This window comes from Nesoenas mayeri (genome assembly GCF_963082525.1).
Source record: "Nesoenas mayeri genome assembly, chromosome: 4".
NCBI classification, from domain to species: domain Eukaryota; kingdom Metazoa; phylum Chordata; class Aves; order Columbiformes; family Columbidae; genus Nesoenas; species Nesoenas mayeri.
In genome coordinates, this window is record NC_137540.1 from 37,005,620 (window position 1) to 37,019,249 (window position 13,630).

The 13,630-nt window shown below is 36.2% G+C and overlaps 1 protein-coding gene across 3 annotated transcripts in view; it reads right to left on the bottom strand.

Annotated features, from left to right (window-relative positions):
• The window catches only part of SPOCK3 (SPARC (osteonectin), cwcv and kazal like domains proteoglycan 3), a gene marked incomplete at its 5' end in the record, with an annotated part of 190,426 nt that overhangs the window by 90,914 nt on the left and 85,882 nt on the right, over positions 1–13,630 (bottom strand). For 2 of the 3 annotated variants that reach the window (XM_080344171.1, XM_080344170.1), the window contains one exon: positions 13,068–13,182. The exons of the other annotated variant lie outside the window; for it this stretch is intronic. In XM_080344171.1, coding sequence (XP_080200297.1) covers positions 13,068–13,182 — 115 coding nt within the window. The remainder of the gene's footprint in view (positions 1–13,067; positions 13,183–13,630) is intronic. 3 annotated transcript variants of the gene reach the window in all.

Here is a 13,630-nt window from a genome sequence, read left to right on the forward strand (position 1 = left end):
ACCTAACTCATAAAATTACTGCTTAACATTTAGAGACTATTCTCTTTACCATTCTTTATAAATCTCTATGTTTTGTTTGCTTTTATAACTACTGCACCTGCACACCTTTTTCCCCTGAGTTCTTCATAAAGGTACTTTGTGCTTGCTTCTCAGTAGAATGTGAGACAACATTCATTCTAATATAAATTACCTTGCTTTACAATTTGAAGAATTAGAGCATAACAAAAATCTTGCAGTGCAGGTAAAAAACCTCCAGGATTTTGTACTCTAAAGTAAATGGTTACATGATGTCAATATACCTCTAGAATACGAAAGGAAATTCCGTTTTCCAAAAGCCCAAATGTGGTACAGGGCTGAAATCATCCTAGAACTGTTGCTATTGTTGGTTGCCTGTGAAAGATTATTTTATGGGAAGAAGGGTCAAAAGTACAGGAGTTTGCAGCTTTGGCTATAATAATGAATAGGGGACAACAAGCTCTCATAAGCTACTTTGTAACATGCAAGTTTGTTTTATGATCTCTAAGAGCAAGTGATTTAATTCTGATCTTGCTGTGCATTCATACTTTTTATGCTGCAAACAGTAGCATATCCAAAAGATGAAAAATCAATGATTCATAGCCCCAGGATATCTGTTTCTTGTAGGCATATCTTTATTGCTCTACTCCCTAGATCAACTCTCCTCTCAGATAACCTTCTTATTTGCCTTTTCTTTGCACCAATGATTCGGGGGGGTTTTCTTAAAAACAAAACAAAAAAACCCAAAGCCAAAACAACACACACACACAAAAAAAACAACCAAACAAAAAACACTAAACAAACAAAAAAACTCAAACAACAACAACAAAACACACACACACAAAAAAACCCAAACAAAACAAATGATGACAACAACAAAAGAAAAACAAAAAATCAACCAAACAAAAAAAAGCAGCCCACCAGCAAAAGCTTAGAACATGACTAGTGTTGAATTTAGGGATGCAAACTTCAAATTATCTTTCACAAGTATGCAGATCTTGGTACTACGAACATTCATTGAAAATGAATGTGCAAGTGGTGAAGGCAAAGTCGGGGGAATTCGTTCTTCAATATGTGCAAATATATTCAGAAACATCTATGTGCCCGGATCTTCATCTGATCAAGAAGTGAAGTAATCCCTGAATTACAGTTAGATAACTATTTTAAATTTTCACATATATGAAACTCTGACAAGAAAAATACCACCTAGGTATATTCCTCTGTGAAACATGTTTCCCAGAAGCATTATTTTCAAGATTCAAATGGTTATATTTTACAACAGCCTTTCCTTAGTCTTTGTACTAAAATAACCTATAGTTAAGGTAGAAAGAATAATAATTATAAAGCAGAATAGATAAATGATGTCACCACGTACAGTCATGCTTTAAAACATGAAGAATTAAATCACCTTAAACTACAGTGAAAAAATTAAGTGTTGATTACTGTATATTCTCCAAGATTATAATTTGGGACAGTTTGATCTACTGGTGATTCCTTTTTCATTTGTTTGTTTTGTTTTTGTTGTTTTATGGAACAGGCTAGGAATTGCAAATCTGTATATACTGGTTAAGTGTTTATATTATAAGTATTAGCCTATTGCTATTATAACTGCAACTTCAGGCAACAGGCAATCTATAAAATTATTATATATCCTGAATTCTGTGTACTTTTGCAATCCTATGAAAGACACCACTTTACTACTTATATAAATTTTACCCCCACAAAGTTTTCCTTCTCTTGAATGTTCAAATCTATCATTGAAGGTCTGTATTTGAAAGAATTCTCCCTCAAATGAATCGAACCAGAGTACACTGGAGTCACAGTTACTTTTAAGTGCAGGTTTCCTCAGATATAGTATCTTCTCTTCCTCACCCAGAAGTTTAGTCTAGACAGAATTCGATCATTTGTCTGAGATTTCTAGACAAAGAATGATGCCATGCATCATGTGGATAGTCCATATATGTGCAACGAACCCAAAGCATCCCTGAAACACCTTTACAGATATTGCTAAAATTAAGCTAGTGGATCCCATAGATTAAGGAAGCTTTAAATCCAGCCTTAAGAGTATTGTGATTCTAAGAATTTATTATCAGTAGAATTACTATTACTACAAATACAGAACTTGCATAAGGGTTTCGGGAAAAGTATTTGTATGCTGTAAGTGTTGTAATATTTATGCTAAGCCATAAAATGACAAAAAAAAAAAAAAAAACAAAAACAGAGGCCATCAGAAACTGATACAGAAAACCTAGTCTGTGGAAGAAGCCATACTGCTAAGTACAATATTACTGTCAATATTACTGTTCTCTTGTAGCAGACTACGGCATTTTATAAAGTGAACTTACTTTTGACAATCTGTACACAGGAAAAGGGTTTTGGTGTTTGATTTCAAATGAAAGAGAAATATAAAAATACTACCAAACAGACACAAAAACCCCTTATGTAATTGATCATGTAATGTAGATGAACATTTAGTGACTCCTGATGTCTTTACTGTTATTAAGTACACTATTCAATTTCCAAAAGCAGTAGTACATTTTACTGTAAAGGACCAATATATGCATATATTTAACTCCCTGATGACAAACATCTCCAGCTGCTATTTCTCATTATTAGAAACCTTCAAAGTATTGTTATGCACCAATGGATATTAGTAGAATGACTTCTGTTCCCTGAACACCACTCCTACTCTATTTAACACACTTAACAGTTTTCTCACCACTGGTACGTAACCAAATCAACAGATGTATTCTGAGTCTATCAACACAACTTTTGAAGCAAGACCTTCACATAAAATGAAGTGCATTAGAAATGATGCTAGCTAGTAATAAAAGCACCTAATTATAACCAGATCCAGAGGGAAATTTTAAAGCCTGTAAAAGAAAACCTCACATACAAACATCCTCAAGTTTTATTCTGTTCCATTACCCAGTGTTAGGATAGAATTGAACATTAAAAAAACCAAAACAAACCAAACAAACACACACACAAAATGAAAACAAAACAAACAAACAAAAACACCCAAACAAAACAAAACTAAAGAAAACAAACAAATTCCAAATTAAGCACTAATTGATTACAAATGTTTGCATCTGATATTTTACAATTGACAATGTATTCTAATAAAGTACACTGAAAAGTGATATTGAGAGCTAATTTTTAAAGCACCACAAAAACAAGTGGCAAGCTTTGCTTTAGATAGGTATTTGTAAGAAGGGGTATTGAACTGTTAATGAATTCATTTTGCATAATTTTTCTGATAATGGAATATTCAAATATTTTACTCATTATTTTGTACTATTTCAATGTCAGGGGGAATCATAGAATCATTTCAGTTGGAAAAATATCTTGATGATCATGGAGTCCAACTCTTAACCTAGCACTGCCAAGTCCACCACCAAACCATGTCCCCAAGAACCTTATCTATACCTCTTTTAAACACCTCCAGGGATGGTGACTCCACCACTTCCCTGGGCAGCCTGTTCCAATGCCTGACAACCCTTTCTGTGAAAAGTTCTTTTTTCCTAATATCCAATCTGAACCTCCCCTGGTGCAATTTGAGGCCATTTCCTCTCATCTTATCACTTGCTACTTGGGACCAACAGTCTCCATGCTACAACCTCCTGAATTCTATTGCTCTGGACTACAATCACGACTTCATAGTTAAGGACAGGCAAATCATTTATAAACACCATCTTCATTATTCTTCTTAAGGCTGTTAGCAAAAAGGCAATCCTTTTAAGTAGTAGATTCTCAATAATATTGTGAGGGGGAAAAAAGGTTTTAAAACAACAACAACAAAAAAGCTCACAAACCACTTTTTATTAATGGGACAGCACATTAACAGCTTCCAGGGTTAGTCAAAGTTTAGACATTCTAACAACAATGCTTTCCTACATCAGACACCACATTTCCTAATTCTTTCCTGGGTTCTGGCTTTTGAACAGAAGTGTTCTAACTTACTGCCTTTTAGGAGGTGGTACAACTGAGTGTGCCTCTAACCACTGACACCACTGACAGCAAAACCAAAAGAAATACAGAAAACTGGAATCCATTTTCTCGCAAAAAAAATCCCAATCCTAATTTACAACTTCATTGCAGAAGTGGAAAGTCGGACACTCACAACCATTGAAAAACTCCTCATCTCGACTGATTATCCAGTGCAGCTTCTTGCTTCCACAGCAACTGAGAATCGGCACAGGATTACTGGAGCATGTAAAACATAAGTAGGCATAGGACTTACTAAATTAGTTCATCAGCACTGGTTGAGAGTAGGACTCTATTTTCCTTAAAAATAGGTATATCAAGGATTTTGAATGGGAAAAGCATACTGGAAAAGATCTGCTTTGTTTAGGTCTCCTTTTATGTCATAGAAAACACATATTACATACACAGAAAAAACATACATTAAAAACTACAAAACATTCTGGTTTAGATTTGTACAGACACAAGTGTGTGTGGGGGGGGGATCTTTTTTCTTAAGGACAGCAATTTTTGAATTTTGAAATTTGGCTGAAAAAATGGCTAAATATTGTATGGCTAAGTCACAACCTTAATAAACAGTAAGGCTGATATGGACAATGTTCATACTGCAATACACATTCTTGTAATGTTCATATGTATCATCTGATAGTGTCAGCAGAAGTCACTTATAGAAAGAACTCCATTAGATGATCCTGTTTTCTTCTAGCCGTGTATCCATAACTCCCACTAAAACGAATGAAAGGAACACATGCAAACCAAGGAAAGAAGAGGCCCTCATGACATATGCAAAATGTATGATGCATAGTGTTAGTAACCATTTTGCCTTCCCAATGCAATGAAACAGCTAGTAAGAAGCAGCTTCACTTTTGTCCTTTAATAAATTAAATTGCATAGCATACAAGAATCTCAAAAATATTCACATTTTGACCTCTCCTTTGAGCACATAAAAGTCAAAATTATTTTCTCAACAAGTTCAATTAACCTATGGCTAAGCAAATTTCCTTTTCAGTACTTTGCAGAGTGTAAGTATGATCACAATGGCATAGTTACACAATAATTGGACTAATCAAAGATATATAATGTTAGTATTGTGAATGAAGTAGTGTTGCTCATTAGCCTGTTACAAAGGAATTACCGTAAATTCAGCCTACATGCAGCATCACTTCCTGTGCAAACAAACACAGATAATGCAACAAGCCTGAAACACTGCCAAGTTGGCAGACTGGCAGTACAAATTATGCAAAGAACCAGAAAGCCTTCAGTAGATTCAATAGAGCTTGGAGCATAAGAATGATTAAGTGCTTCTGTGTACAACTACAAATCACAGTAATGAATCAGACTAAAATTTCCAATAAGGGACTTAAATGCACCAGCTGGCCTTCTTCAGCAGCATTATAATGTGAAATGATGACATCCTAAATAGTGGTGTTTGCAACTTTCACACAATCTACCCAAAGCAAATCCTTTGGTTTGCTTCAGTTTTTTTGAAAGTCCTTTTTGCTGAAAACATAATAAAATGCTGCAGCACCTAGAGATACAGAAAAGCTACAAAGCTATTTTGTTCCTTCTTCTTTGGTTCTTTTTCTTTTTCTCCAATCAAATGAGAGCAAGGCTCTAATTCTAATCAAATAGAGCGTTTTCCATATCAGTTCTAAGAGTGTCTCTCTCAAAACTGCTTGGACTACTTAATACAACTACAGATTTGCAATTACAGATTTTCTCCCCCCCCACCTCTTTTTTTTGTTCATCAAAAACTTACTGGTAGCAAGTCTAAATTGAAAACCCTCCTTCTTTTATTGTAAAATGAGAGTGAAAGCAAAATACCTCAAGTGCCAAGGCATGATGTTTTTGAAATACGAGACGTGTCCATACAATATGAAAAGAAAAAAAAAAACAGAGACATGTATATATTTATTTATGTACATATGTACACACATATGCACATATGTACGTGTGTGAATTTTTCTTATTGAATGGGCCTCTCACATACTTGGACTTGGTCCCTTTTTATGCCTACGGATGTAATCTCAGCCATGCAATAGTATGGCATGGAAACAGAAGAGGTTTCAGTTTGCTTTCACAGTGGAATCAGTTTTAGAGTTCTGCAGCACTTGACATTTACTCTGGGCTTCTGTTGCATCATCCATAACGGGGAAAGGTTAACCCATCTCATGCTTCAAGGCCCAACTCATCACTTCAAAGCTGAGATAAAACATTTTCCTCATGCTACAATACTAAGGTGAACACAACCAGGGAAGAGCTTCTGAAAACCCAGCTCATAAGGAAAAAAAAAAAAATTTAGACTGGTTTTTCCACATTCATTGAAAACACTCTAAGACGGCAGGAGTCCAGGGTAAGACAATGGACTAGATGAGCAGTAATTCGAACCAAATCAGCACATGGAAATGTCATTTAACTCAAAAGCCTAAAGGAAGTTGTAATAAGATTGAGTGCTCACACAAAAATCTATCAAACTATTATGAGTCTATAATAAAGTGATGTTCTTTAACATGCTTTAATAGTGAAATCATGGTAATCTGAAGACTGCACCCACAGGAAGAAACACTAGAAATTTCTTTTCATCCCTAAATTCAGGTGCGACTCCATGCAATCTTACAGGCGGGAAGCAATTCACACTAAACTGAACTTCATTTCATACAACACTTAAGAAACAGCAGAAGAAATATTTTACCCAGACAACACCCACCACCTTAATTCTTAAAATAATGAATTCTGTATCATTAGACCTTTATACTGCTCACCTTGTATCCTGCTTCACATTTTATAGAGGTCCAGTCTACATATGTCTTTGGAACCTGTCTTGTGGAGCTCTAATTCAAAAAGAGCAATTATAATTTTCTGTTTCTTTGTTTCAACTTAATTAACTGCTTACTTGTTATTACTATCCACGATGGTCACAAATTATGTTCCCCAGGGCTCAGTATTGGGGTCAGTTCTGTTCAATCTCTTTATCAATGATCTGGATGAGGGGATCAGGTGCACCCTCAGTAAGTTTGCAGATGATACCAAGTTGGGTGAGAGTGTTGATCTGCTGGAGGATAGGAAGGCCATACAGAGGGATCTAGACCAATGGGCTGAGGCCAATTGTATGAGGTTTAACAAGACCAAGTGCAGAGTCCTGCACTTGGGTCATAACGAGCCCAGGCAGTGCTACAGGACTGGGGAAGAGTGACTGGAAAGCTGCCTGGTGGAAAAGGACATGAGAGCCACAAGTGTGCCCAGGTGGCCAAAATGGCCAATAGCATCCTGGCATGCATCAAGAATAGTGTGGCCAGCAGGACTAGAGAAGCGATTGTCCCACTGTACTCAGCACTGGTGAGGCCGCACTTCAAATACTGTGTTCAGTTTTGGGACCCTCACTACAAGAAAGACATTGAGGTGCTGGAGAGAGTGCAGAGAAGGGCAATGAAGTTGGTGAAGGGTCTGAAGCACAGGTCTCATGAGGAGCAGCTGATGGAACTGGGGCTGTTCAGCCTGGAGAAAAGGAGGCTGAGGGGAGACCTTATCACTGTCTACAACTACCTAAAAGGACGCTGTAGCGTGGAGGATGCTGGTCTCTTCTCCCAAGCAACAAGTGATAGGACAAGAGGAAATGGCCTCAAGTTGCACCAGGGAAGGTTCAGATTGGATGTTAGGAAAAAATTCTTCACAAAAAGGGTTGTCAGGCACTGGAACAGGCTGCCCAGGGAAGTGGTGGAGTCACCATCCCTGGAGGTTTTTAAAAGATGTGTAGATGAGGCTCTTAGAGACACGGTTTAGTGCCAGAATGGGGTTAATGGTTGGACTCAATTATCTTGATGGTCTCTTCCAACCAAAACAATTCTGTGATTCTATGAGTAGTGAATTCTTGTCACTTTCCAGGTAAAACATGATCTGTAACTGAAATGCTTTTATCATGATTAAGTCACCTCTCCTGTCTGAACCTTTATTTTAACAAAACGAGTTAATTTTTTTTAGAATTGCTAGTATAATCAGAATATACTGCTTAGTTAATATTTATTGGGAATCGGTTACTTGTAAAGAAGCTCCAAAAATCTGTGCACCTCTATGACAAGGTAACTTTATCCCTCTTACAAACACCTTCCCTACTTTATTAAAATGACATAGGTATAGGCTGCTACCATAAAGAAGATTAAAAACCAGTATCAAAATAAGACAAAGAAGGGACTGTAAATGACTGTAAGGCATAATCCGCAAAGAGAGTGAAAATAAATCATTAAAAAATATATATTCTACAAAATGAATCATCCCTTATTTCTAAATATTTCCCTAGAGATTTCCTCTACTTAATAGGTGAAACAAAAACTGGATTTGGAATAACTGAACTGTGTTACAATTGCATCCTACTCCAAAACCTAAGAATAAATGTTTGGAAAGGGTAAGAAATCCAATAGAAAGAACACAAAAATTTGAGATCCTTACAAAAGTATCAGCTGTCACTCTTCAAACATTTATTTCAACTCCAACTTAACATGCCATGGATATAACATAGCAAAGATAAGTACAATTTCTTCCTCCCATAGCAGAGAACTGTTATGCTGATCTGCACATTTTACATAAATAAACCCATAAAAAGCATAGCAGGACCTTCACAATGGGGGCAGGGAACATAATGTATGGTGGGGAATTCATAAGAGACAGATCTACATTTATCTAGAAAAATTGCATGTGCATTTAATGTATTGATTAATTTAATGCATCCAGGAATTGATTGATTTAATGTATCAAATCAATTTTAAGCAGTACAATTCTTTTACTTATGGAAGAAAAAGAGACTGTTTTATCAAATTCCACTAGGATCAATCAGTAAGCACAAGGTTAGTCACTAGGTTATAATATATCAAAGACACTCAGATTTACTTGGAACATAATTTTTGGCCAGAAACTGTCTTGCAAATTCATCATTTTTAGAGCTTAAGCACAAAACAGATTTCTAGATGTTACTGAGTTAGTCATCACTTCACCTGTTTCTTGCAATAAGCAGCTGAATCTTGGTACAGACTGCATAAGGACCTGGTCTCAATTAAACTAACCTTATTTGTAAATTGTCTCCTGCAGCTGGTTTGAGATGAAAGCAAAGAGAAACATTTGAAGCAGATTGATGCTTTTTGCCAGCTTCCCCTCTCCTTTCTTTCACCTTTAAGCATTAGGCTTAAATATTTTTGTTTTGACAAATATGTAGTTCCAAAAAAAGAACTTCAGTAAGCATAATCAAACTGAAACCACAGGCAGTATCCCATATTTAGTGTTATGGTTACACTGAAATTCTCTGCTGGGGGACAACCCTGCCCCATTTTTTCAGGTTTTCTAGAGTCCTGCTCTTTACCTGCAGCTAATCTACTTGCTTAGCACTTTGCCTGTACACCGCTTAGGTTAGTACAGTAGCGTATGATTCACGGAGGGTTATTCTAAGAGGAAATTACATGATCTGTCACTTCATATTAAAATTGTCTGTTTCAGATCTAAGACAGTTAACGGACTATTTATCAGGCCCTGCAAATCTCTGATAGCTTGTTGCTGGACTAACTTTTCAACTTTTCTGAGCCTGGTTAAGCTACCAGCTTTCCATGGCCTAAATAGGTTCCTACATGTTGTGATGTTACCACAAATTCTTGCTTTCTTTGCTCAAAGTGGCAACCATAAGTGTGTAAATATTTAAGGATTTATCTTTACCACCTGCTGCTCTGCTTATACAAAGAGGACCCATTCCACTGTGGATACTCTGAAATATCCATTACCACCCACAACCCTTCTCTTTTGACTCATCCCTTTCTATTTCCTGTCCAGTTCTCTTCCAGCTGAATATGCAAGCTCTTTCCGAAGCTCACAGCGGTGAACTCATAATTCCCATAACTGCAGATGCAAATAATTAAATCTCCTGAAAGGGAAGTGATTGAAAACTAGAATGGGTAAACAAATTTCTATTGGTATGATGGATATCCTGCTTGTTACCATAACATTCACATCACTGTACCACAGTTATTGGCAATACTGTATTTCAATATTCTACAAGTTGTATTTGTAACTGAATGAGGTATACTCCAGAGCATTTCATTATTGCATGTACAAACACTTTACAGGGTTCTTTTCCCCATAAAGCCTATCACTTAGCCAATAAAGATACATTGGAAAGCACAAAGGGATGGTAAAACACCATTTAGGAAAAAGGAAAAGTTAAAGTCAATCTCCAGAGTTTCAAAGAATTGACCAAAAATTCTATTTTACATGAGACTTTGAATTGTTTATCATGCACTCTAGTGTAGACAGTTACTCCCTTCCCACAGCAAGGCACATGGAAGTACTTGGATAAATAACATTAATATATATCCTGCATGTTTTCCTCTCTTAAAGTACTTCCTCCTTCTTTCATAGGACACAGCTAAGAGCACGGCACACAGGACACAGCTTCCAACACAGTTAGAGCCAGCAGAGGTGCAAATGCAATTACCTGCTACCAATAAAAATGTGGCCCCTCTAACCTTGCCCCCATACTTCCTAACGCTCTAGTGCTCCAAACAACCCTCATGACCAGTGCTCTACAACACTTATTTCAGCTTTTTGTCAAATACTGTTCAGTCTTTTCAGGAGAGCACATAAAGGAAACTCTTGCATCAGGATGCTATGGCACTATAACGCATGCTAGAAGAGGACTTGCCATCTTGGCAGTCTCCCTGGGGTAGCTCAAAGGTGTCTATAAACTTTTGATTTATCTTGCAGGTATGCAGAGTTTTCCTCTTCCCTGAGTGTCTCGTAAGCAGTCTTTGCCACTGTATCAGTTGATATGCTTAAAACTATATTCCCAAGACCCCTGGACAGGGAAAGATCTCTGGAAAATCTATGGATCTATACAACAAATACATCCAAACAGAAATCTATGGGCAAAGGCTTTATGAAAAGTTCCCAGTAATCCATGAAGAAGGTTTCCCAGAAGACACTCCTGACTGCCTTTTTTTTTTTGTAATAAAGATAAATTACTCAAATTATCAGATCTTTGAAGAACAGCACATCCGCGCACACACATACACACAAAGTGAAAGGAAAACTTTTGCAATGAAATTTTGTAAATATTTATTCCCAACAGACTGAATGCACACAGCTGACACATTAGAAATGGATTCAGGTAGATAATATAACCTAGCAGTTGATAATACAACCTTTCTCATCTAATTTTTACCAAGGCTTATAAATCAGCATATTAGTCCTCTGGGAACTTGGAAAAACAGATGGCACTGTTGAAAATCAATATGCAAATTGTAGATATCAGTGAAGGAAATAAACCTTGGGCTAAAGAAGTTAATAGAGAGATCAGCACATATGACTCTCTGTGAAAACACTATTCATACTCTTATTCAGCAATACTACAGAAAAGTCAGAGACTGCATGAAGAAAACCCCTTTAGAAAATAAGCACAAAGCAATTAATTTCTCCCTGAACCCAGCAGTCTGGGGAAACAGGGAGACCTAAGCTTGGGAAATCCCTGCCCTGGTTCAGATAGGTAGAGTATTGCTTCATCTAGCTTACAGGAGAAGACTTGCAGTGTTTTTTACAGTCAGCTGCTGCCGTTTTGAAGTTTCCCATAATGAGATTGTATTATATTCAGACAAGATTTTTCTTGTAAAATGCTACCTTTCTAAAAGAGTTCCAGCGACTGTGGGAAGAATAATACATGTAAGAAGGCCAATGTCAATATGCTTAGTATGCAACATCACCTAATCTAAAAAACTTTTCAGTCCTTACCTGCTGCATATATACTTAACTTGGAGACATCATTTTTTCACTGTTTTAAATAATATGGGTAATATCAGAAATTTCAAATGTTTGTGCTTTCTTTCCATAGCTGACATTGATATATTCCTCTGACAGTTCACCTCTGGTTGAAATTAGTCTGCCTAGCTTTGCCTGGTAATACTTTATCAAACAAAAATGTTTTGCTCTACACCAAGATTGTTTGATATAAACAGTATAGCTTTACAAATAATGTAGAACTTTTTTGTTAATTAATTAACTCAAACTGCAGATTGAGGATAGTTTAAACTTTTCCTTTCACTATGTACTATCTTGCTTGGTTTAAAATCTACAGGTGTGTATATTTAAACATACCAAGACACTTGGAACAACATTCCTTATATCATTCATAAAACTGTACCAGCTCCTTAAGAAGCTTGAAATGATCCTCTTACATGAGACAAGAAAGTCTGTATTTTCCTTAGCTCTTTTCAGCACCTACTGAGCAAAGTACTTTAACACACACTTGTTACAATCATATTATTGAAATTTTGCCCTTCTATTATGCACTGTTTTGCACGATGAAGTGCAACAAAAAAGAACAAGTCCAAGTCAAAAACACAACGAATCCATTTCGTCAGCAAACATTCTCATGACTCAAATAAGTGTATGGTTCAACCCCCTACATTCTCACTTTCTGCTCCAGATAAAGCCACAGAAGTATATTAATATTTTGCCACTTTAAGACCTACATAAACAGAGCATCTGGAACTGTTCTTCCCCCCAAAAAAGAGGTAAAAATAAAAAACATCTACATTCAGATTCTGGAATAACTTTATCATATATTTGTTCTTTATATTTAACCAGTCCAGAATGCAAAGAAAATTGGAATGCATAGAAAAGAAAATCTAAGGGAATGAGGGCAAAAAGAAAAGAAAAAAAAAAAAAAAAAGCCTTTCAGTATACCAGGCTATCTGCACTTTAACAGGCAGTTTTGAGTTCCCTAGCTTCATATAAGAAGATGAAATGAAAGTAATGTACAGCAGCAGAACATTACCACAATCATTCTACTAATTTGTTACTAAGACAGTTGTTTTTTCCTTAAATCTATTTGTATTAACAGCTTGTGATATTCAAATATGTACACCCTCTAGTTTACCAGTCTATCAAACAAATTATACATACACAATTACTGCTCAAATCCACTCCTACTCCGCTCACATGTTGTTAAATAACTAAATTAATTATAGCGTATTTATGGTTTAGAGCCAGTCACGAACACTATAAAAAGAGTTGATAAAATTAACTTTTAAAGTATTTACCTGTGTGTAAGCCTTCGGTGACTAATGCAAACAGCAGTTTGTTGATCGTGTGCAACACAGACCTTATGGCGACTACATTTCATCTTTAAACATGGGTCTTTAGCCGGATCTAAAGCTAAAAATAATTTTAGAAAATTGTTAACAATTATCTAGAATCATGCAATTGAGAAAAGAAACACATCACACAGAAAACCCACCAAGTCTGCAGAAGGGGCTTGGCCTGCTGCTTGTACAACACGTCAAATTGACAAGCACTGATTTTCATCAGGATAAATTGGAGCATGCTCAATGATAATGCAAAATGAAGCTGTGCAAAATTCCTTACCAAGAACAATGGATCTTCATGAAACATGTATACTTCTGTATATTCTCCTAAAATATCACTGTTAGTTATCTATAAAAATACTAAGTACCCTATCCAGCTCTCTCTTGGTTCACATTTCTAACAAGGGCAAGGAAAGGCTGCTGGTTTTTAGTGTCGCTGAAAAACTTCTTTAATATTGAAATTTGCTTAGGACTTTTAGAAAGTTTGCATACCCATTATGTCATTCAGAGCACCAAAT